The following is a 23,452-nucleotide window of genomic DNA, read 5'->3' as shown; positions in this document are numbered from 1 at the left end:
CCATTCCATACCATGTAACTTCTTTTTTTTTATTTTTATTTTTTTATTAATGTTTTGATCGTATAGATGATGGCTGACCTCATGTTCAGGAAGCAGGACTATGAACAAGCTGTTTTTCATTTCCAGCAGCTCTTAGAGCGCAAACCAGGTGTGTATTCAGTAATGATATTTCAATTTCTTTCTGATACATGAATGTCAAACACGAGCCATCCCCTACTTCTAATGGATATCATAGACACAAATATTTAAAGCATCTTTTCTATGACGCTTAATGATTATATCTAGATGAAATGTGCATATTTCATATAGGACCTAATATAGTTACAGAATTATTTAACTTTTTTTGTTTCAAATACACAGCCAAAGTTTGTGTGTACACAAACAGAAATAGGATTTCAAGGCTAACATAAGTAACTGGAGTGTGCTGTAAAGTTTGTTTGTTTATATGCAAAATATGAGTAGAGGTACATATAAAACTGTAAGTTTTAGTGATACTGGAGAGAGTGTAAAGTTTGCTATTGGGAATATGTTTGAAAAAAGTCAAGAGTATATGTAGCAAATGATATTTGATTTTTTTAAAATGGCATTCAGTTGGGCCCATACCTACTGTAATCTGACCATTAGACCTTTTAAAATGCATTGTAAATATAATACATACAGGTACAAATGTTTTTTATTTTAAATAGTTCATGTACTCTAGTTTAATTTGTAGCACGAATTGAAAGAGGGATTTACTTTATTTCTAATCTGTTTGTCCAGCAAATACGGAACTTAATTTAAAAATGTTCTAAATATATGTGTGTGTTTAGATAATTACGCAACTCTGTCCCGTTTAATTGATCTGTTAAGAAGAGCTGGGAAGCTAGAAGAAGTTCCAAGATTTCTTATTATGGCAGAGAAACATTCCTCTAGAGCAAAACTCGAGCCAGGTTTTCATTATTGCAAAGGACTGTATCTTTGGTAGGTACAGTTATAATTGATAACACTTATTGGGTAACTATATTATATATGAAAAGATAGAAAAAATTTCTTTGAAATTCATTACAACTCTGAACTTCGTATTATTACATTGGTAGCTACTTGGCTAGGAAGTCTAGATTCAGTTACTGGGATTTTAGGAGAGATTTCCTTTTCTTTTCTGAAAAACACTTTGCATGTGTCATTTCTAGAAAATGTAGCTAATTAATTGTATCTGTCTCTAATACTCCTTTCACTACTGTATCTGATGCTATTTCATGTGGAATTTTTTGCTGTTTTAATGCAAGTAGTAGTTACATTCTCAGAACTTAATATGTACACAATAAAAATACGTACCTAGTTTATTTTGAAGGCTACATTTTTCTTCTTTATTTTATTTAGCTTCTTGTCCAAACTGAAAGTATTTTTCATAACTTGTCTAGGTATACTGGCGAACCAAATGATGCACTTCGACATTTTAATAGAGCCCGGAAAGACAGTGACTGGGGACAGAATGCAGTTTATAACATGATCGAAATTTGTTTGAACCCAGATAATGAAACTATAGGTGGTGAAGTGTTTGAAAATCTGGATGGTGACATAGGGTGAGTTTAAAAATAAATACATTTTTTTTCTTGATAACACTTTGGGATCCTAGTCTAAGTTTGAATAGACAATAAGAGAGAGAGAGCCTAAGTGTGGCACATTAAAATAAGAAAGCTACCAAATTGCAGCAAGACGATTAAGGGAATTCTGTTCTGGAACCCTAGACATTTGTAGGATGCCTTTCACTATAATTTAGAATAACTTTCAGTACAGAAGAGAACCAATATAGAATAGTCATATAAAGGTAACTATTGTATGTAACAGTGTAACGATTTTAGTATGTTATCAGTTATAGTTTGTAGCTTATTTAATAGTAGTATTGCATAACAATTGGGTGTTTTGTAAACTCTTTCTTTCTAATGTATAGTAATTCCACAGAGAAACAGGAGTCTGTGCAGCTGGCTGTGAGAACAGCAGAAAAACTTTTGAAGGAACTCAAGCCCCAGACCATTCAGGGTCACATTCAGCTTCGTATCATGGAAAACTATTGCCTAATGGGAACCAAACAGAAATCAAATGTTGAACAAGCACTAAATACTTTCACTGAAGTAGTTGTTACTGAGGTTGGTGATTTTTCTCCCGCCACTCCCCCCCTCCTTCCCTTCCTCCACAAAAAAGTACTTTTGGGTTTTTTATAATTTTTCTTGAGTTTAAGTTAAGAAATATTATGAGATACTTAATATTATCAGATCTGAGAATTTGTTCCCTACTAGGTAGAGAATGATTTTTGAAAATTTAGCAACAAAACATGCTTGAAGAAGCATTCTCTCTTGTTGATACAACATTTGTGGTTGAGTTTGCAAATTTATTAAGAAATTGGTAACTAGGCTTACCACGCTTCTTAAAATGAAACTGATTTTTTGCTTAGTAACTTCGTCTAAGTCCAGATAATGAGCTTGGGATATGATTCCCAGCTCACATACACATTTGCGCTCTCTCTCATCTGAGCTAGCATGCTAAAATAGTAGTGAACCTACAGTAGGGCAGGCAGCGGCAGCATGGGATAGCCTCCCTGAGTATAAACCCAGTGGGTACATACTCAGGCGGCTAGCCCATACTGCTGCTGCGTGTGCCATTATGGTTATGCTACTGTTCTTAGTTCAATAGTTCAGTGAGCACTTGAGTATGCATACGTGAGCTGGGAATTGCACCCCTACCTCATAGTGTAGATGTAGCTTTCATGTAGTCTAATTCCCAGTGTTTTTAAAACTGCATGACCAATAACACATCAATTCTAAATTCATTCCATGTCCAATAACTTCAAAATTGGATGCTTTTATGTATTTTCATTGGCATTTCATTGACATTTGGTTTGGGTCTTAGCTTCTAGTTTTATCTTTCTGTAGCTGCTCAGTAACAGTATAACTTAAAAAACTTAATTTTGTTCTTAAAATGTTTTATTGCAGAAGGATCATATCCCAGCACTTTTGGGAATGGCCACAGCCTACATGATCTTAAAACAAACTCCACGAGCCAGAAATCAGTTGAAACGCATTTCAAAAATGAACTGGAATCCCATAGATGCAGAGGAGTTTGAAAAAAGTTGGCTCCTTCTTGCTGATATTTATATTCAATCTGCAAAATATGATATGGCTGGTGAACTATTAAAACGGTGTCTTCGCCATAACAGGGTAAGTGACAGAACAGTAAAGAGTAATCTTCCATATACTTATCTGTATGCTTTATTTTTAAATTTGCCCGCGAAAATGTATTTTATTTCAAAATTGATTTTTCTTATGTGGGGGAAATGAACTTGGAAAGAGTAAAAGACTAGCCGTTTACCCTTGAGAACAGGAAATGAATGCATCTGCAGATGCTACCTAATGAGCTGTCAGTAATTTATGCAGGTTTAAGCTGTGTTGAGGCACTATGGGCTGAAGGTGTCTATGGAATGTCAAGAATGCATCTCATTATGAATCTGATTCGGGGCTAATGAAAATTGCAGACAAATATAAATTGTGGACATTTTCCCTATTTTTGAATGCGTTATGTGTAGCTGCGTATACAATTTTGTATGTTAACAACATGTCTTATAAGCCCTATTTTACAAATTAATCTACATAAATTTTTAGTTTTTCTGATACTTGCACTGAGGAGTTGCTTTTCTCTGGATTCTGAAGCTTCTAATGTTTTTATTGGGCACATGGGATTTCTGACCTGGCAAGCTGCCAGAAGCTCTGCTTGGATGGTAGGAAGTCAGCAGCTTTAGCTCTCCTGCTTAATATTTCCCATTATTTTGTTTCTCCTTGGTGGTTGAGAGCTTTCTTTTCCTTTCTGCTTATATATATCTCACCTTCCTTCAGATGAGGCAAATTTAAGAGGCTTTTTCCTCTGCAGAGACCACACCGCAGGGTTCAGCCTTAGCATCCTGCAGGTTCATGTAGCTGCTTTTTAGGTATCTTTTAGATTTCATCTGCTGAATAGCAAGACACTACACCCTCATGTTTCTAGAGTCATCAAAGTAGAACTTATGTTTCGTTCTCCTATCAAATCTCCTGCTGTGCTTAGAAGCTTAGTTTAGTTCTGGAACTGATAATGTTCCTCTAATCAAAAATGTGCTGCCAGCAGAGGCTCCCTCTTTTACGCATAGTGGGTTAAGCATGAGAGCTTCCTCTGATTACAGTTGTGACAGGATGACTTTGGGTCAGAGGTGGTCTTTCAAGTAGGCTGTGTATTTGTTTTTATATTTAAGTAATCCACTAGTCATAATAATTCATTTCTAGTAATTTAACAGTCTTTGTTAGATACATAGTTAACATATATACAGAGCATTTTAGTTCAGGTCAATCTGTCAGTCTAACCTAAAACTAGCTGCCTGCTCCAATTGTCAGCTTCCACACTGTAGATTCTATTAGTTCTCCTACAGTCACAATAACAGCACTGGCTGGTCTAAATCTAGTGCCTTTCACTCTGAAAACCAGTAGGTAACTTGAGCAGATCCTGGACCAGTGTGGTGGGGAGGGAGATGTCATGTGCTGCTGCTGAGATTCTATAGTAGCTGGGTTGATTAAGTTACAGCTCTGTTTAGAGGTGACAAATACAGATCATATCAAATTATTTTCTTTAAACATCTTTGTACCTCTGAAATATTTAGATAGATAATAAGGTTCTGAATAATGGAAGGGAGGGGAAAGTAAACTGGAAGGATACAAAAAGATTGCATTCCAGGTCTCCAGCACTAGAGCACAAGGAAGAGATGCCCATTCCCACATTGGCCTCCAATCCATGTGCTGTGAAGAAGGCCTGCAGGAATTGTACTGTGCAGATAAAAATGGTTGCTAAAGTTTTTTGGTTTGGGTTTTTTTAAAATCACCTGTATGTTTATGGAAATAATATTTTCCACAAGCATTCTGAGTTACAAATTTGACTGACAAAATACATTATTTTGGTGAACAGGTTTTTAGGATTGCTTTTTACAATCGGAAATGAACGATGTATGTACATTTTGAATGAGAGAGCATATGTAAACACTTCGTCATGCAACATGGGTTTGTGTCCATTTAAAACATGTAGATTTGGTTTAGATCGCAGACCATATTCTGTGTTAGGTTACAAAGTCAAAGAGAGCTTTGTTTCCAAAGCTAGAAGCTTTCCATAGAATCAATGGCTTTTTTATATATTTATTTAAAAAATACAATTCAAGAACCACTTACAGACCACAGACTTCTTCGTAAGAAAAATCATGGATGATTTTGTATTCCAGTTTTCCAGATGATCTCTGGTTGGTCTTGCAGGTTATAAATTGAAACCATTTCCTCTTAGACATAGGAAGTTCAATCTAAAACAGTTTTGAATAGTTAAGATGAAGTTGAATATAATACAGGTATCTGCATTTGTCTTGTCCCTAGTGTAAATAGTTAGCATGCTAAATGAATAATTAGGACATTAAGTAGAATTCTGTAACTTCTTTACAGAAAATACTCAGTTTAGTGGCAGGGCAATACATCTTTTATAAACCATTCAAAATGAGACTTCCAAAAAGCTTGTTTATTTTCAGAATTGTTGCTAATTGTGAGCATGCTCTGCTTTATATGTTTAATATGGAGATTCCTGTCTTTCTGTATTTTGTCAGTTTTATTACAGGCAGGGCTGGTAGTACTACCTATTCAGGTTGCCTGAAACGTCCCATTAGAAAATTGTAAACAATTTTCAGTTGTTTACAATTTTGCCAAACTATTTAACCATTCTGGCTGCAATTTTTCATGGCAGTTGTTTGTCTCAGGTTAAAAAAAAAAATTCTGGAAAATTTTAGCCAAAGCAGTTTAGCCTTTTTCTGGAATGAGGCTAGGGGAAAATACATTGTTTTGCCCATTTAAATAATCCTGGCAGCAGCCTTTCTTTGAAAAGCACTAGCATTCCTGTGAGCAGAGACTTGAAATTTGGTGGGGGAATGGCCTTTGTGTCAGGGATGTGCCTTTTGTTGTGCCCATGAAAATCCACCAAAATTTGGCCTACTTATAAACCTTTGAAAAATAGCAGTTCACACACGCTACAGGATAATAAGGGGTAAGTATGGCCAACGCTGATTTGTCAAGAACAAATCATGCTAAATCAATCTAATTTCCTTCTTTGATAGGTTAACTGGACTAGTTAATAGTGGGGAAGCAGCAGACATGATATATCTTGACTTTAGTAAGGTTTGAACACACTCCCACATGAGTCTTGTAAGCAAACTGGGGAAGTATGGTCTAAATGAAATTGTTAAATGGGGAGTCACTGGCTGAAAAACCATACAGAGTAGTTGTCTGTGATGCAGTGTCAGACTGGGAGGACTTTCAAAATGGGGACCGGCAGCAGTCTGTCCTGAGGTCGAAACTATTAAGTATTTTCATCAACAACTTTGATGATGAAGTAGAGAGAACATTTACAAATTTGCTGCTGAGGGGATGCAAACACTTTAGAAGACGGTATTAAAATTTAAATAAACTAGCTTAATAAATTAGAGAATTGGTCTGAAATCAATAAGATGAAATTCAGTGAAGACCAGTGCAAAGTATAAAACTTAAGAAGGAAAAATCAAATACATAAATACAAGATGGGGGAATAACTGGATAGGCAGCAGTACTGCAAACTGGGATGGAACACAAATTTGAGTGTCAGCAATGTGGTGTTATTGCAGAGAAGACAAATGTCATTCTGTGACGTCTTAGGAGGAGTGTTAGATGTAAGACACATGCGGTAATTGTTCTACTCAGGACTGGTGAAGTCTCAGCTGGAGTACTGTGTCCAGTTTTGTGCACCATAGTTTCAGAAAGATATGGACAAACTGGAGAGTGTCCAGAGGAAAGCAACAAAAATAAAGGTTTAGAAAACTGTGGCCTTTCAGGGAAGGTTGAAAGAGTTGGGCATAGTAGTCTAAAAAAGAGAAGACTAAGGGGGGGCATAATAGTCTTGAAAGACTTAGTGTTCTAAAGAGAACAGCACACAAGAACAGCAGTACTGTCAGACTAAAGGTGAATGGGAATCAGTTCTCCATGTCCATGAGGGGTAAGACAAGAAGCAATCGGCTTAATTTGCCTCAAGGGAGATTTATGTTAGATATTAAGTAAAGCTTTCTAACAATAAGGATAGTTAAGCATTGGAATGGGTTATATAGAGAGACTGGAATCTCCATTGCTAAAGAACAGGTTAGACAAATAACTGTCGGAGATGGTCTAGGTATGCTTAATCTTGCCTCAGCACAGGTGGTTGGACTGGATAACCTCTTGAGGTCTCTTATAGCCCTACATTTCTATGATTCTGTGCTCAGTTGTAGTTTCTTAGGGTGTGTCTATACTACGAAATTAGGTCAAATTTATAGAAGTCGGTTTTGTAGAAAGCGGTTTTATAGTCAATTGTGTGTCCCCCCACACAAATGCTCGAAGTGCATGTAGTCGGCGGAGAGTGTCCACAGTACTGAGGCAACCATCAACTTCCGGAGCGTTGCACTGTGGGTAGCTATCCCACAGTTCCTGCAGTCTCCGCCGCCCATTTGAATTCTGGGTAGAAATCCCAGTGCCTGATGGGGCTAAAACATTGTCACGGGTGGTTCTGGATACATATAGTCAGGCCCCCCTTCCCGCCCTCCATGAAAGCAAGGGCAGACAATTGTTTTGTGCCTTTTTTCTTGAGTTACCTATGCAGACGCCATACCATAGCAAGCATGGAGCCCGCTTAGCTAACCGTCATCGTATGTCTCCTGGGTGCTGGCAGACACAGTACTGCATTGCTACACAGCAACAGTTTATTGCCTTTTGGCAGCAGACAGTGCAGTATGACTGATAGCTGTCGTCCACTTAAGCCAGGGTGCTCTTTTAACTGACCTCAGTGAGGTCAGGGGTGCCTGGGCAAACATGAGAGTGACTCAGCCAGGTCATTTCCCTTTTAAGTTTAAGTTCCCTTCTGCAGCCAGCAGAAGATGATGGCCAGCAGTCATACTGCACCGTATTCTGCCGAGCACCCAAGAGATGACAATAGTTAGCGGTTGTACTGCACAGTCTGCTGCCAGCAAGATTTATAAAGATAGATGAAGTGGATCAAAACAAGAAATAGACCAGATTTGTTTTGTATTCATTTTCTCCTCCCTCCCTCCGTGAAATCAACGGCCTGCTAAACCCAGTTTTGAGTTCTGTCCTTGAGGTTTTGAGTTCTATCCTTGAGGGGGCCATTCTGTTTCTCGCAAAGCCACCCCCCTTTGGTGATTTTTTTAATTCCCTGTAAGCCAACCCTGTAAGCCATGGCGTCAGTCGCCCCTCCCTCCATCAGAGCAACGGCAGACAATCGTTCTGCGCCTTTTTTCTGTGCACTTGCCATACCTTGGCAAGCATGGAGCCCGCTCGCATCATTTTGGCAATTAGGAGCACATTAAACACCACACGCATTATCCAGCAGTATATGCAGCACCAGAACCTGGCAAAGTGATACCTGGGTGAGTAGGCGACGTCAGCGCGGTGACAAGAGTGATGCGGACATGGAGACAGACTTCCCTCAAAGCATGGGCCCTGGCAATGCGGACATCATGGTGCTAATGGGGCAGGTTCATGTGGTGGAACGCCGGTTCTGGGTTCAGGAAACAAGCACAGACTGGTGGGACCGCATAGTGTTACAGGTCTGGGACGATTCCCAGTGGCTGTGAAACTTTCGCATGCGTATGGGCACTTTCATGGAACTTTGTGATTTGCTTTCCCCTGCCCTGTGGCACAAGAATACCAAGATGAGAGCAGCCCTCACAGTTGAGAAGCGAGTGGCGATAGCTCTGTGGAAGTTTGCAACGCCAGACAACTACCGGTCAGGCGGGAATCAATTTGGAGTGGGAAAATCTACTGTGGGAGCTGCTGTGATGCAAGTAGCCAACGCAATCAAAGATCTGCTGATATGAAGGGTAGTGACCCTGGGAAATGTGCAGGTCATAGTGGATGGCTTTGCTGCAATGGGATTCCCTAACTGTGGTGGGGCTATAGACGGAATCCATATCCCTATCTTGGCACCAGAGCACCAAGCCGGCGAGTACATAAACAGCAAGGGGTACTTTTCAATTGTGCTGCAAGCACTGGTGGATCACAAGGGACGTTTCACCAACATCAACGTGGGATGGCCAGGAAAGGTACATGACGCTTGCATCTTCAGGAGCTCTGGTCTGTTTCAAAAGCTGCAGGAAGGGACTTTATTCCCAGACCAGAAAATAACTGTTGGGGATGTTGAAATGCCTATAGTTATCCTTGGGGACCCAGCCTACCCCTTAATGCCATGGCTCATGAAGCCGTACACAGGCAGCCTGGTCAGTAGTCAGGAGCTGTTCAACTACAGGCTGAGCAAGTGCAGAATGGTGGTAGAATGTGCATTTGGACCTTTAAAAGCACACTGGCGCAGTTTACTGACTCGGTTAGACTTCAGCGAAACCAATATTCCCACTGTTATTACTGCTTGCTGTGCGATCCACAATATCTGTGAGTAAGGGGGAGACGTTTATAGTGGGGAGGGAGGTTGAGGCAAATCACCTGGCCGCTGGTTACGCACAGCCAGACATCAGGTTAGAAGAGCACAGGAGGGCACGGTACGCATCAGAGAAGCTTTGAAGTTTCATGACTGGCCAGGCTACGGTGTGAAAGTTCTGTTTGTTTCTCCTTGATGAAACCCCCTGCCCTTTGGTTCACTCTACTTCCTTGTAAGCTAATCACCCTCCCCTCCTCCCTTCGATCACCGCTTGCAGAGGCAATAAAGTCATTGTTGATTCACATTCATGCATTCTTTATTAATTCATCACACAAATAGGGAGATAACTACCAAGGTAGCCCAGGAGGCGTGGTGGAGGAGAGAAGCACCAGAAGGGGTGGTGGAGGAGGGAAGGACAAGGCCACATGGCACTTTAAAAGTTTAAAACTTATTGAATTCCAGCCTTCTGTTGATTGGGCAGTCCTCTGGGGTGGAGTGGCTGGGTAGCCGGAGGCCCCCCCCACTGTGTTCTTGGGCGTCTGGGTAAGGAGGCTATGGAACTTGGGGAGGAGGGCAGTTGGTTACACAGGGGCTGTAACGGTGGTCTGTGCTTCTGCCTTTTCTGCAGCTCAACCATATGCTGGAGCATATTAGTTTGATCCTCCAGCAGCCTCAGCATTGAATCCTGTGTTGTCTCATCACCCTGCTGCCACCTTTCAGCTTCAGCCCTCTTTTCAGCCCGCCACCTCTCCTCCCGGTCATTTTGTGCTTTCCTGTACTCTGACATTGTCTGCCTCCATTCGTCTGTGCTCTGTCAGTGTGGGAGGACAGCATGAGCTCAGAGAACATTTCATTGCGAGTGCATTTTTTTTCGCCTTCTGATCTTTGCTAGCCTCTGGGAAGGAGAAGATCCTGTGATCCTTGAAACACAGGCAGCTGGTGGAGGGAAAAAAAAGGGACAGTGGTATTTAAAAAACATTTTATAGAACAATGGGTACACTCTTTCACAGTAAACCTTGCTGTTAACATTACATACATAGCACATGTGCTTTCGTTCCAAGGTCACATTTTGCCCCCCCCCCACCGCGTGGCTAGCCCCTCATCCGTCCCCCCTCCCCGTGGCTAACAGCAGGGAACATTTCTGTTCAGCCACAGGCAAACAGCGCAGCAGGAACGGGCACCTCTGAATGTCCCCTGAAGAAAAGCACCCTATTTCAACCAGGTGACCATGAATGATATCACTCTCCTGAAGATAATACAGAGAGATAAAGAACGGATGTTTGAACGCCAACAAACATACACTGCAATGCTTTGTTCTGCAATGATTCCCGAGTACATGTTACTGGCCTGGAGTGGTAAAGTGTCCTACCATGGTGGACGGAATAAGGCTGCCCTCCCCAGAAACCTTTTGCAAAGGCTTTGGGAGTACATCCAGGAGAGCCGTGAATGCCAGGGCAAATTAATCATTAAACATGCTTGCTTTTAAACCATGTATAGTATTTTAAAAGGTACACTCACCAGAGGTCCCGTCTGTGCCTGGCGGGTCCGGGAGGCAGCCTTGGGTGGGTTCAGGGGGTACTGGCTCCAGGTCCAAGGTGAGAAACAGTTCCTGGCTGTCGGGAAAACCGGTTTCTCCACATGCTTGCTGTGAGCTATCTACAGCCTCATCATCATCCTCTTCCTCGTCCCCAAAACCCGCTTCTGCGTTGTTTTTGACTCCTTCAATGGAGATGGAGACAACGCGGCTGGGGTAGTGGTGGCTGAACCCCTAAAATGGCATGCAGCTCATCATAGAAGCGGCATGTTTTGGGCTCTGACCCAGAGCAGCCGTTTGCCTCTCTGGTTTTCTGGTAGGCTTGCCTCAGCTCCTTAAGTTTCACACGGCACTGCTTCGGGTCCCTGTTATGGCCTCTGTCCTTCATGCCTTGGGAGATTTTGACATGTTTTGGCATTTTGAAAACTGGAACCTAGTTCTGATAGCACGGATTCCTCTCCCCATACAGCGATCGGATCCCATACCTTCCATTCAATCCATGCTGGAGCTCTTTTGCGATTCTGGGACTCCATCATGGTCACCTCTGCTGATGAGCTCTGCACTCACCTGCAGCTTGCCACGCTGGCCAAACAGGAAATTGAAATTCAAAAGTTCGTGGGCCTTTTCTTGTCTACCTGGCCAGTGCATCTGAGTGGAGAGTGCTGTCCACAGCGGTCACAATGGAACACTCTGGGATAGCTCCCAGAGGCCAATACCATCTAATTGTGTCCACAGTACCCCAAATTCGACCCGGTAAGGCCGATTTCAGCGCTAATCTCCTTTTTGGAGGTGGAGTAAGGAAATCGATTTTAAGAGCCCTTTAAGTTGGAAAAAAAGGGCTTCGTCGTGTGGACGGGTGCAGGGTTAAATCGATTTAACGCTGCTAAATTCGACTTCAACTCCTAGTGTAGACCAAGGCTGAGATATCTTCCCCAAAGATTCCATCTGCACTAAGCTTGCTCCAACAAGTACTGATCAGGACTTTCCCTGCAATTGCCGATGTAAGCATTGTGGGTAGTCTGGAAACTGAACTCAGAACAGGGGGCCAATCTGTCCTGTGCTTTCAATGGTCCCCGTGGTGGACCCACACAGTCTGGAGGAAGAAACTGCTTGATTCAAATGTAGAGGGGACAAGTGACTGACTTTGGGTGGTTGTCAGGGAGGAGATTGGGACAAAGCCTGGTGAGGGAGAAACTGGAAATGAGTGTTGGAGTGGAAGGTAGGACTGGGAGCCCAGGGAGGGTAAAGGGGGACTGAGGTTGGATGATGAGCCTGGGAGACAGTGGCACTTTCTGAGAAGAGACTGTGACAAGGAGTGGGGGAACACTGAGGTGAATGAGGAGCCTGGGCAGTGAGAGGAGATTAGGCCTGAGAGCCAGTGAAAATGGGGAGTGGTTGGGGGGGAACTGCAGGAACCGTGTCAATGGGAGCTTTGGGAGAGGTATCCACAGGTGAGGGCAGTGCGTGGAGCACTCTGCTCCCACTCCCCCAGGGGCAGCAGGAATGTGGTGCCGGCCCCTTCCAGGAGCAGGGCGGGGCCAGGGCAGACAGGCAGGGAGCCTGCCTGGCTCCAATGCACATCACTGCTACCCCGGAGCTGCCCCAGGTAAGCGGTGCCGGGCTGGAGCCTGCACCCTGAACCCCTCCTGCACCCCGCACCCCAATTCCCTGCCCTGAGTCCCCAGCTGCACCTGCCTACAGTGTCCAACCCTCTGCCTTACCCCACCTGCACCCCAGCCCCCTTCCCTGTGCCCCCTCCCGCACTCCCTCCTGCACCCAGCCCCCTTCCCTGAGCCCCCTTATACACCCCACACCACTCATTTGCCCCAACCCCCTGCCCCAGCCATACATTCATGGCCCTGCATGCAATTTCCTCAACGAGATGTGGCCCTTGGGCCAAGAAGTTGGCCCACCTAGGTAGGTAGGTAGATGTGTTCAAAGCACAGCTTACATTGACTTCCGTTGCAGCTGTGTGGGAATACCACTTCTGTAAATCAGACCACGGGTCTCGAGTCAGGCACCCAGAAAATGAGGAACACGCAATTAATGACCACCTGTGAAGAGTTTCATTTAAATGACTTGCCTAGCATCATATATGAACTCTGCAACAAATGAAATTGCCCTACAGCCAACAGCTTCCTTAACTACACAATCCTGATTCATCCCTAGAGCAGTCTATGCTGTGCACTGAATGAGGTGGGGTCCTGTGAAAAATAGTATGTAATCAAGGGCTGTATTATCAGGCAAATACACAAGGGGACTGAATTAAAGTTGCACAGACAATCTCATTTCTGCCATTTCCTAGCTTTTGGGTGCTTGATTTTGCAACCTTAATGTTCTTTTCATATAGAGTGTGTGGATGTTCTAGATACAGAGGGGTGTGTGTGCGTGCGTGCACACACAATATAGATTGAAATACAGTTACATTACTAAACTGTTTTAAATAGATTTGTGTATAGAAACTGGATAGGCACTTGTTCTTGGTAGGCACCATCATGATTAGGCAGCTAATGGTAAGGATTGCATGTCTGGCTAATATGGTGAATACTTGTTAGGAAAGCAGGCTGTGACTGTCCTTTCACCAGTGTTCCATTGGACTGAAGAAGATGAAGGTTGATGGGATTCACTTTATACTCACTCCCACTGGTCTTGGGGAAGCCCGTTTTGGGTGGCAGTGGTGAATTTTATAAAATGTCTTTTATGCAAATAAAGCCCGCAACAACTAATAAGAAAATAATCAGATTGACCGATCATGCTGCTAGAAAAGTTATTTTTCATTAGCTATTTACTTTTATGTGGGTTCATTCTTAGCTTTGTTTCATGGTATTGCAAACTGATAAGCAACTTGCGAGTTACATGGAGCATCATTTACAAAACCATCAAGTCATGGAATCCCTTCCAGTTTTTACTTTAAAGCACAGCTTTTGATAAGCATACATGGTAATAAACATTTTTAGGAGACTAAGAATAATAAAATTAGCTTTTATTGAAAATATTTAATGTTTATAATTTGTTAGTAAAATGTATCAATTTTTATTTGAAAGCTGTTTTCTTAGACTATGAATATTTCTTTTAAGTAGCCAAACTTTGGTTATCTCAGCATGGGGCGTGGGGTTCCTTCTCTCCTGCAAACTCTGATCATCTTGTACTCCTTCTGCATGTTGTCTGGCCCTATTGTGGTAGCCAGTGCTTCACCCAATGGGAAAGCCAACTAACTGCCCCAGAAGAGTGTGTCCCTAAAATGCTTTGCACTGCTGAGTGGTGACAGGCATAATAACTGTCACTGGGAAGATGTTTCACTCAATGCTATTGGGGGCCATATACCTAATCCTGGCCCTCTGGACCTAATACATTCAGGCAGTTCTAATCAGAAAAATGCTTCCAGCAAGAGCCACTAGGACAATGTAAGATTTCAGAGTAGCAGTCATGTTAGTCTGTATCCGCAAAAATAGGAGTACTTGTGGCACCTTAGAGACTAAAATTTATTTGAGCATAAGCTTTCTTGAGCTACAGCTCACTTCATCGGATGCATGCAGTGGAAAATACAGTGGGGAGATTTATATACACAGAGAACATGAAACAATGGGTGTTACCATACACACTGTAACGAGAGTGATCAGGTAAGGTGAGCTATTACCAGCAGGAGAGTAGGGGGGAAAAAACCTTTTGTAGTGATAATCAAGGTGGGCCATTTCCAGCAGTTGACAAGAATGTGTGAGGAACAGTACGGGGGGAAATAAACATGGGGAAAGAGTTTTACTTTGTGTAATGACACATCCACTCCCGGTCTTTATTCAAGCCTAAGTTAATTGTATTCAGTTTGCAAATTAATTCCAATTCAACAGTCTCGTTAGTCTGTTTTTGAAGTTTTTTTTGTTGAAGAATTGCCACTTTTAGGTCTGTAATCGAGTGACCAAAGAGATTGAAATGTTCTCCGACTGGTTTTTGAATGTTATAATTCTTGACGTCTGATTTGTGTCCATTTATCCTTTTACGTAGAGCACTTCCTTCTTTTCCTCTTAACCTACTCACCTTCCCCCCCGCCCCGTTGAGCAACTCTTTTTCTCAGCCTCTTACTTTGGTTGAGGATCTTGCACAGAATTACACAAATGGGATTTGTCTTGTCCGGACTTTAATCCAGAATGTTTTGTCACAGAAATTAGTAACATCATGTAATTGTATACGCTTTCCAAACTGCGTATATTCATATTATTTGATTGTCAGTACTGCATATGTTTCTCTAAATAAAGTTTTGAAATACATGTAGTCAACATTTATATTTTGTAGTCCTGTTGCAAAGCCTATGAATATATGGGATACATAATGGAAAAGGAGCAAGCATATAAAGACGCAGCAGTAAATTATGAGATGGCCTGGAAGTACGGAAACCAAACAAATCCAACAATAGGTATGTTTACACAATCTACATTTTTATCCTGTGGTAATACAAAAGAACAGAAACAATGACTCTTTATTGGTAAGACTGCATTTAATTTTCTCTATAAGTAAAATATCTTCTCCGATTGTCTTCCTGTGAAAATTCAGCTGTTTAGAGATCTACATTACAACATATGAGAGAGCCTTCATGGCAAGATATAGCTGTTTGAGTTGGTACTTTGACAAGACTCTCAGCAATTTACAGCTCCTGTTCTTCAAGTAGTGTTCCTCTAAGTGCTCCTCTCCAGGAGTGCATACGCCTCTTGAGCCCTTGATTGGAGATTTTCTATTAGAAGTGTCTGTTCAGCCTGCGCATGCACTCTATACAACTTTATGCTGCACATTGAGGGTATATAGGGCTTGTGGATGAACCACCTTCAGTTCCTTCTCTTAATTTTTCAGTGTGAGACAGAGCTCGATCGTGTCTGCCTTGTGCGTACCTCTGTGTGTTCTACAGCTGTTCTGTTAGTTTAGTGTTCTTAGTTAATGTTAGTTATTTTAGTATAGAATTACTTAGATACTAGAGAAGACTGATCTTTTTTCCTCTCCTTTTTTCTCCTATTTTTCTGGGGAGCCCTATCAGTCTGGCTGGGTGTGCCTGGCTCATAACATTTCAAATTGCCTCTCTTGTTAGTAGGCTATCTCAGTCAGCGATGGCCACTCTAAGAGCTGGTCTACACTAGAAGTGTTATGCCACTGTAGCGTGTCTGGTGAAGACGTTCTATGCCAATGGGAGAGCACTCTCCCATCGGCATAATTACTCCACCTCTGCGAGAGGCAGAAGCTAAGTTGGCGGGAGAGCATCTTCCGCCGACGTAGTGCCAGTGTGGTCAGTGCTTAGGTCGCTGTAACTTGCAGTGCTCGTTGGGGGTGGTCTTTTTCACACCCCTAAGTGATGTAAGTTAGATCAACTTAGGGCAGGTCTACACTATTGGTTAAGTGTGTCTGTTGCTTGGGAGAGTCTCATCTCTCCCAAAAGTGTAACTTTTGCCTAGCTCTCAAATTTAGAGCACAGAAGAACCAGGAAACCAAATTGAGACTTCTGATGATGGAGCACTCCCTTAGACCTGCTTCTGAGTGAGGTCAGTAGACCTTATCCCTATACATCTGTCTCTGGATGGATCCAGCACCCTTTGACTTAGGCCCAGGTCTCCCCTAGGAAGGGGAAGACTTTGGAGGACTCAAGGAAAGCTCCAGAGAAGAGCTCATCACAAGGAGCTGGCTCCCAAAAGGCCCCAATCTCATGCTAGTCCACTGTGTCGGAGGCCTCAACCTCTCAGCTTGGTACTGTGGAGGCGAAAGACTTCCTTCCTCCCATACCAGCAAGTCTGGGAGATCCAAGAGTGCTTTGGAGAAGCACAGATTCAGCAGGCCCCAGGTCCCATCTATAAAGGACAGGGATGCCTAGGATATATACACTCCTTTAGAATTACACTGTCTACATCACACTTACCATCAGCATCTTCTCTCTCATCACCGTCAGTACTGGGCAAATTGAAGCACCAAGCACTTTCTGCCTTGGCACTGACACAGTCTAGCTCAACTGCTGCACTGGTACTGACCCACTCAGTGCTGCAGGAATTCAGCTACTCCAGAGACCTAGTCAGTCTTAGACGAGCCAGAATACCCACTATTTATGGGTACCAATTGACTCTTGGTACTGATACCCCGATCTCCAGATTACCATTCCTTCCCGATACTGCAAGTCACTCTGCTTTTTTCTACTGGGGCCCCATCACTGGAGGACATTGAGGAGGATGAAGGAGCGATTCAGTCAGTCTCTTCTATATCAGTTCAGTGTTCCCCTCCACATCCATACAGGAACCCGTACTTCAACAAGGATCTTTGTCCATGACCGGGATAGTGGGATCAGCCCTGGGTGCCACCCCCTGTCCTGTATGGGCTCCCACCACTGGCCATATCAGGGTTCTTGGGCTTTGTATTGGCAGCAATTTACCAGATCTCCAGCTCCATTACACCAAGAAGCTAGGTTTGCACAGTCCCCTCTACCAACCCCGCAGCACGAGATGTTTGAAGAACAGGAGGTTAGGACAGATAAAGGGGTCACCCCGCAAAATCATATTTCATCCTCATCTCTAGACGAGGTGGTCATGCCTCTGCCACCATCAATGGCTGCTAATTTCTGTCAATTCCACGTCTTGTGGAGGAGGTGGCTGCCACTTTCAGATACCTCTTGGGGAGATCAAAGACTTGCAACTCTAGCTACTGGACATTCTGCAGTCAGCAACATCCACCCAGGTTGGTGCTACCCATTAATGAAGCGCTCCTGGATCCAACGAAGACTATGTAGCAAAAGCCTGCTCCTATCTCACCAACTTGTAAACGGGCAGATAAGAAATATTATGTTTCTCCCAGGGACTCTGAATTTTTGTTTGTCCACTCCTTGCCTAATTTCCTGGTGGTGTGCTGTAAATGAGCAGGGTAAGCAGCATTATTCAGGGTTCACCCCGACGATAAAAATCAGAAGAGGTTAAACTTTTTTGGCTGAAAGTCTTGCTCATCTGTGACCCTCCAATTTCAGATCATAAACTGTCAGGGGATCATGGCCAAGTACAACTTCATGAAATACAATAAATTTACAGCCTTTATTGAACATATTTCACAGAAGCACAGAGAACACTTTCACACTATCATCACAGAGCGTCAGTTATTAGCCAGAACCTCTCTTTAAGCAGCCTTAGGTGTTGCAGACATCATCACTAGATCCATCTCCATAGAGGTTGTTATGCATAAGGCATCCTGGCTCCAGCTCTCTCAAGGTTCCTGTGGGAGGTTCAGAGTACTGTTGAAGACCTCCCATTTGATGGTTGGAAGCTCTTCTTGGGGGGCCATGGATGAGTCCTTGCATGCACTGAAGGACTCCAGGGCCATGTTGAACTTTCTGGGTAAATACACCCCTGTGAACAAGAGGAGATTTTGTGTGTCTCAAATTGCCCAGAGAGCATAACTTACCTAATTCACTACCTTTCATAGAACCACTAAACCTGGGAGGAAGAGACAAAAATTCCAGAGAGAGAGAGCTAATAATCCTCCTTCAGCAAATAGCTATCACTGAAATAACAATTTTGACAGGATAGTTGAGGGTTTGATTCCTCCCTTGCCTCTAGTTTACAAGATGCAACCTTTTGCTCATTTCCCCAATTTTGGAGACTTTTTCCTTTTGCAACTGATTTGGTGGTGTATTACAACAAACACATGGGTCATACAGGTCATAACATCAGGCTATACCATCCACTTTGTATCCCTCGCATCTTCCCTCTTATTCCATTCCTCTCATGAGACTATACTGAGACCTGGTCTACACTGCCACTTAAGTCAATGTAAGTTATGTCACTCAGGGGTGTGAAAAAATCTCCCACCAACTTAGCTTCTGCCCTTGGGGGAGGTGAAGTACTAAAGTTGATGGAAGAGCACTCTCCCATCAACTTATCGCATCTTCACCAGACCCACTAAATTGATGCCATTGCATTGATCACACACCGCCGATTTGGGAGGCAGTGTAGACAAGCCCTGAGTCAAGAAGTGCACTCAATGCTTCATTTAGGAGCTATGGAGGCAATCCTGTCCCTTCACATGGGGGAAAAGGTTTTACTCAAAGTATTTTCTTGCGCCAAAGAAGGACGGAGGATGGAGACTTATCTTAAATCTAAGACAACTGAACGTATTTGTAAAGTCTCAAAAGTTCAGGACTGTGTCTCTGGCAGCTGTAATTCTTTTCTAAAGGCATGAAAGTATGTTTGGGTCCTCAACTTACAGGACACCTATTTCCATATAGTGACTCACCCCACTCACAGGAAATACCTATATTTTACCGTGGGCCAAGAGCATTTTCAGTACTGATTACTTCTGTTTGGTCCCAGGGTATTTTCAAAGATTCTAGTGGTAGTAACTGCTTATCTTCAGCGAGAAGCAACTGTATTCTTCCAGTATCTCGATGACTGGCTACTCAAGGGCCAATCTTAGGAAAGAGTGCTGACCTCCACTCGGACAGCTCTTGCTCTCTTTCAGGAATTGGATTCCAACTAAATGTTTTAAAAACAAAAACAAAAAAATCTGTTAGCTCCAGTACAGGTAATTACAATTCATGGGGCCCAGGGCTTTCCTTCCCATGGACAGATTCATAATTTCGGCACATCTGGTCTATTCAAGGAAGCCCCAGTAAGGAACTATTTATAGGTCTGAGGTCATATGGCAGCTTGCGCCATTGTAACCGAGGATGAAAGATTATGCCTCCACTGCTTTCAGTGCTGGTTCTAAAGGACCTATTCCTTGACCAGAGACAGCTTGGACAAACAGGTCAGTTTCCCTCAAGGTGAAGAGCTCTCTAGACTGGTGGAAGAATCAACTCAGTATCTATCCGCGTGTCTCCCCGTTTCCAACAATAACTGTGACAACTGACTCCTCATTGCTAGCATGGGTAGCATCCTCAGTATTCTCACAACGCAGAGCAGATGGTCATCTCAGGAATCTGGTCTCCCTATCAACCTGTGGGAACTCAGAGCAGTCAGGAACACTTGCCTTCAGTTCCTACCCCTCACCAGGGGCAACTCAATCAGGATCATGACAGTGTTGCTTGCATGTTCTGTATCAACAAACAGGAAAAGCAAGATACCCCTCCCTGTGCACTGAAGCTATAAAGTTGTGGAACTTATGGTACAGCCCATCAGAATCCGATCTCAGCCATTTATCTTCTTACCAGCAGGCACTTCTCTCAAGATTCCGAATGGGAATTGGAGACTCAAGTTCTTCACAGGATATTTGAACAGTGGGGACATCCATTGGTGGACCTATTTGCAACATTCAGCAATAAGTGTCTCCTGTTCTGCTCAAGAGGAGGCCTAAGTTGCCACTCTTTGGAACATGCCTTTCTGCTTCCCTGGACAAAGGTCATCTTCTACACATTCTCTCCAACATTGCTAATACTGAGAGTGAGGAACAAGATCAGACAGGACAAAGATAGTTAGTTATCTTTATAGTACCGACCTGCTTCATCTGCGTGTTTGGTAGCCTTACCTGCTTCATCTGCGTGTCCAACTGGCATTCAAGCTTCCGATCATCCCTCATCTCCTGTTCCAAGGTGCAGGTTTTGTGCTTCACCCCAACCTATAAGTCCTCCTTCTCTGAGATGGTTCACAGGATTAGAATCCACTGCTCAACAGGAGTACGATGGCTATTACTAAACCTTAGAAAGTCAGCTCAAATTACTTCAGACTGGTATCACTGTGTTGTACCTGAATACTCTTTGTTTTCAGACATCTTATTTTACCTGCTGAGCCTGAAGACACCAGGGTTATCAGTTAGCTCTATTAAGGTTCATCTGGCCACGATATCCGCATTTCATCCCCCGCTAGAAAGGTTTTTCATATTTGCTTACTTTAGGTCCTCAAGATTTATTAAGGATTTAGGGAACCACTACCTCCAGGTTAAAGATCCTATTCCTACTTGGGAATCTCAACCTGGTACTTAAATACTTCATCAGATTTCCATTTGAACCCGTGGCAAGCTACTCCTTGCTTCACTTATCTATGAAGGTGGTCTTTCTAGTAGCTATCAAGTTCGCCTGCAGGGTGGGGAAATTGTAGCCGAGATGGCAGACCCCCACCCCTTCCCACTCCCATTTACAGTGTTTTTCAAAGACAGGTTCTCTTTATGGCCTCACCCTAAATTCTTACCTAAAGCGTTGTCAGATTTTCATCTTAACCAGTGCATTTATTTACCTGTATTTTTCACAAAACCAAGTAAATCTCAGCGTGAGACCTTTAATACATTAGGTGTTAGATGGGCCTTTTATCAGATAGAAGCAAGCAGTTTCGGAAATCACCTAGACAGTGTTCACAGCAGAGAGATCCATGGGGTCCCTGATCTCTACACAGAGACTTTTTCAAGGAGGATCTCTGGGTGTGTTACATGCTATGCAGCTGATGATCCCCCTTCCCCTCCCAAAAAGGGTAATCGCACACACTACCAGATTGTTCTTGAATAAAATTTCGGAAGTTGCCTACATTCTGATGTATGCAGAGCTGCTACATGGGCCTCAGTGCATACTTTCACTAAACACTATGTCTTGATCTACACGGTCAGATCTGATGCTGAGCTTGGTAATTCTGTACTGTCTTCAGTCATGGACTCAATTCTGAAATTCCCTCTTCCCTTTGGGTATACTGCTCAGGAATCACCTCAAGCAGAGCAAGCAAAGAGACACTGTTAGAAGTTGTTACTCACCCTATGCAGTGGGCGGTAGTTTTTTTGAGATGTGGCCCTGCACAAGGTAAGTAACCTTTTCTTCTAGTGGACTTCCCACAAGCTTCGATTTTTGGAACCCATTATGGTTCACTGTTTCTATATGCAACTTGCATATTGCCTATAAATATAGTATTCATTTTGAATATGCATTATGCTACTTATGTATGAATTAGTGGCTCAGCTTTGTGACTTTGTTCTTACTATTTAATTTTGATCAGATATATGCATATCATTTTTAAACTATGTAAATTAAAAATTCTTATCTCCAACTCAAGATTGGTAACCAATTAAAAACTATTCGGGATATTTTTAAAGTTCCACTTAAGACAGTCAGTCAGTGAATTCAACTATTGGAATATGTGTTTGGTCTCCTACTTTTAGACCATTCTATACAGAAGAATGTACAAAAACTGTACACAGGAGGCAGACTTTTTATTGAAATAAAACCTACCTCCACACTCACAGGATGGTGGTTTCCAAAGTTCAGTTCCCGCTTTTGGACTGTGTTGATGGCATCTCAAAAAAATGAACAGTTTACAATGCACCCTCTTACAGGCTTCTCTTGTACTTTTTTTAAAGGATGTGGAATGATAATGGTATTCTAGATTGCATAGAAAACAGTTTTCATAATGTACAGCTCTACCTTGTATACAATAAATTGCTGCATCATTTACTTCTGTAGGTGCAGTTCCTAAATCTCCTTGTCTCAGGTTCACACATTTTTTTAAGTGAACTGTATATTAGAGAGGAACTACAGTGTCTGTAAAGGAACTACATTTGTTATCAACTTAAAACACAATAATCTACAGGTTTAGGCAGTTACCTAAAAGTTCCTAGGTGTACTTGTCTACAGAAAATAAGGAAGGTCAGAGTGCACCAAGAAAAGCTTTTAAGGGTCTAAAGGTTGGAAAGGAAACAAAATAGGAAAAGGAGGCAGATAGGAAGCTGGGAACATCTTTCCATAAAGAGAACGAGATTACTGAAGTGTTCATTTTGCATGCTCGTAATGAACAAGAATGATCAAATGGTAACTGGCCTTCGCCAAGGCTTCTGAGCTAATCTTTCTTGAAGATCTTTTCCTAGGAGGAGAAAGTGGAGAACAGTGAATTATATCTACGGGTTTCACACTGAGGGGCTGGCCTATGGAGTGTCTGGATGGTGTCATAAAGATACTCAAATAACTATGTTTTGAAGAAGCTGCCTCAACAGACCAAGGCCCAAGAGAAATGTTGATTTCAATGAGGCCAGCACAGAACTTGCCCATCAACTTTCTTGAAACATTTTGGGGGGCGTGTGGAGCAAACATGCAAACTTAAGTCATTTGGCATCTAGATACTATACCACAGTGTCTTAAAAAACCTAAAGTAGATATAATTTTGCATACAGTAGAATCATGGTCAATTGAAAATAATTGTTGTATGGCTCTATTTTTCATTGTGTACACAAATACTAGGGTTACAATCCTCATGCAGTAGAGTTAATGCTAGAAAAAACGGTAGAAACTTCAGCTTGAATGTAAACCTTGTAAACATTGGTAGGGCTCAGTGTCTGTCTTGGATTTTGAGACTTTTCGTGACTTCTGCAGTGGCCAGTGTGGCTGACCCCAGCATCACCCAAGCAGGTGGCCCCAGGGAGAGCCACACTTGCCGCTGCTGGAGCGGCGCCGCAGCCTGCTGCATTTGCCTCTGTTTGGGGGGCAGCCAGAGCAGCAGCTGTTCAGCTCCCCTGGGCGGCCAGAGCAGC

The 23,452-nt window shown here is 42.8% G+C and overlaps 1 protein-coding gene and 1 long non-coding RNA gene across 11 annotated transcripts in view; one reads left to right on the top strand and one right to left on the bottom strand.

The window, feature by feature from the left end:
* Positions 1-23,452, top strand: part of TTC21B (tetratricopeptide repeat domain 21B) — a 103,259-nt gene that overhangs the window by 67,270 nt on the left and 12,537 nt on the right. For 4 of the 10 annotated variants that reach the window (XM_073305710.1, XM_073305713.1, XM_073305708.1 and 1 more), the window contains 7 exons: positions 67-148; positions 810-960; positions 1,401-1,562; positions 1,931-2,126; positions 2,970-3,194; positions 15,296-15,416; positions 21,636-21,734. In XM_073305710.1, the coding sequence (XP_073161811.1) occupies positions 67-148; positions 810-960; positions 1,401-1,562; positions 1,931-2,126; positions 2,970-3,194; positions 15,296-15,416; positions 21,636-21,734 (1,036 nt within the window). Of the gene's footprint in view, positions 1-66; positions 149-809; positions 961-1,400; positions 1,563-1,930; positions 2,127-2,969; positions 3,195-15,295; positions 15,417-21,635; positions 21,735-23,452 lie in introns of those variants that run through there. The other 6 variants (XM_073305712.1, XM_073305709.1, XM_073305711.1 and 3 more) reach the window with 3 other exon arrangements.
* LOC140895605 (uncharacterized) lies at positions 18,054-21,716 on the bottom strand. The gene is made up of 3 exons (XR_012154285.1): positions 20,163-21,716; positions 19,279-19,488; positions 18,054-18,363 (listed from the first exon to the last, which is right to left on the bottom strand). It is a non-coding gene; the product is annotated as an uncharacterized lncRNA (long non-coding RNA).

Source organism: Lepidochelys kempii, chromosome 11, assembly GCF_965140265.1.
Source record: "Lepidochelys kempii isolate rLepKem1 chromosome 11, rLepKem1.hap2, whole genome shotgun sequence".
NCBI classification, from domain to species: Eukaryota; Metazoa; Chordata; order Testudines; family Cheloniidae; genus Lepidochelys; species Lepidochelys kempii.
The sequence above is the reverse complement of the archived record's forward strand: the minus strand, read 5'-3'. Positions and strand labels throughout refer to the sequence as shown.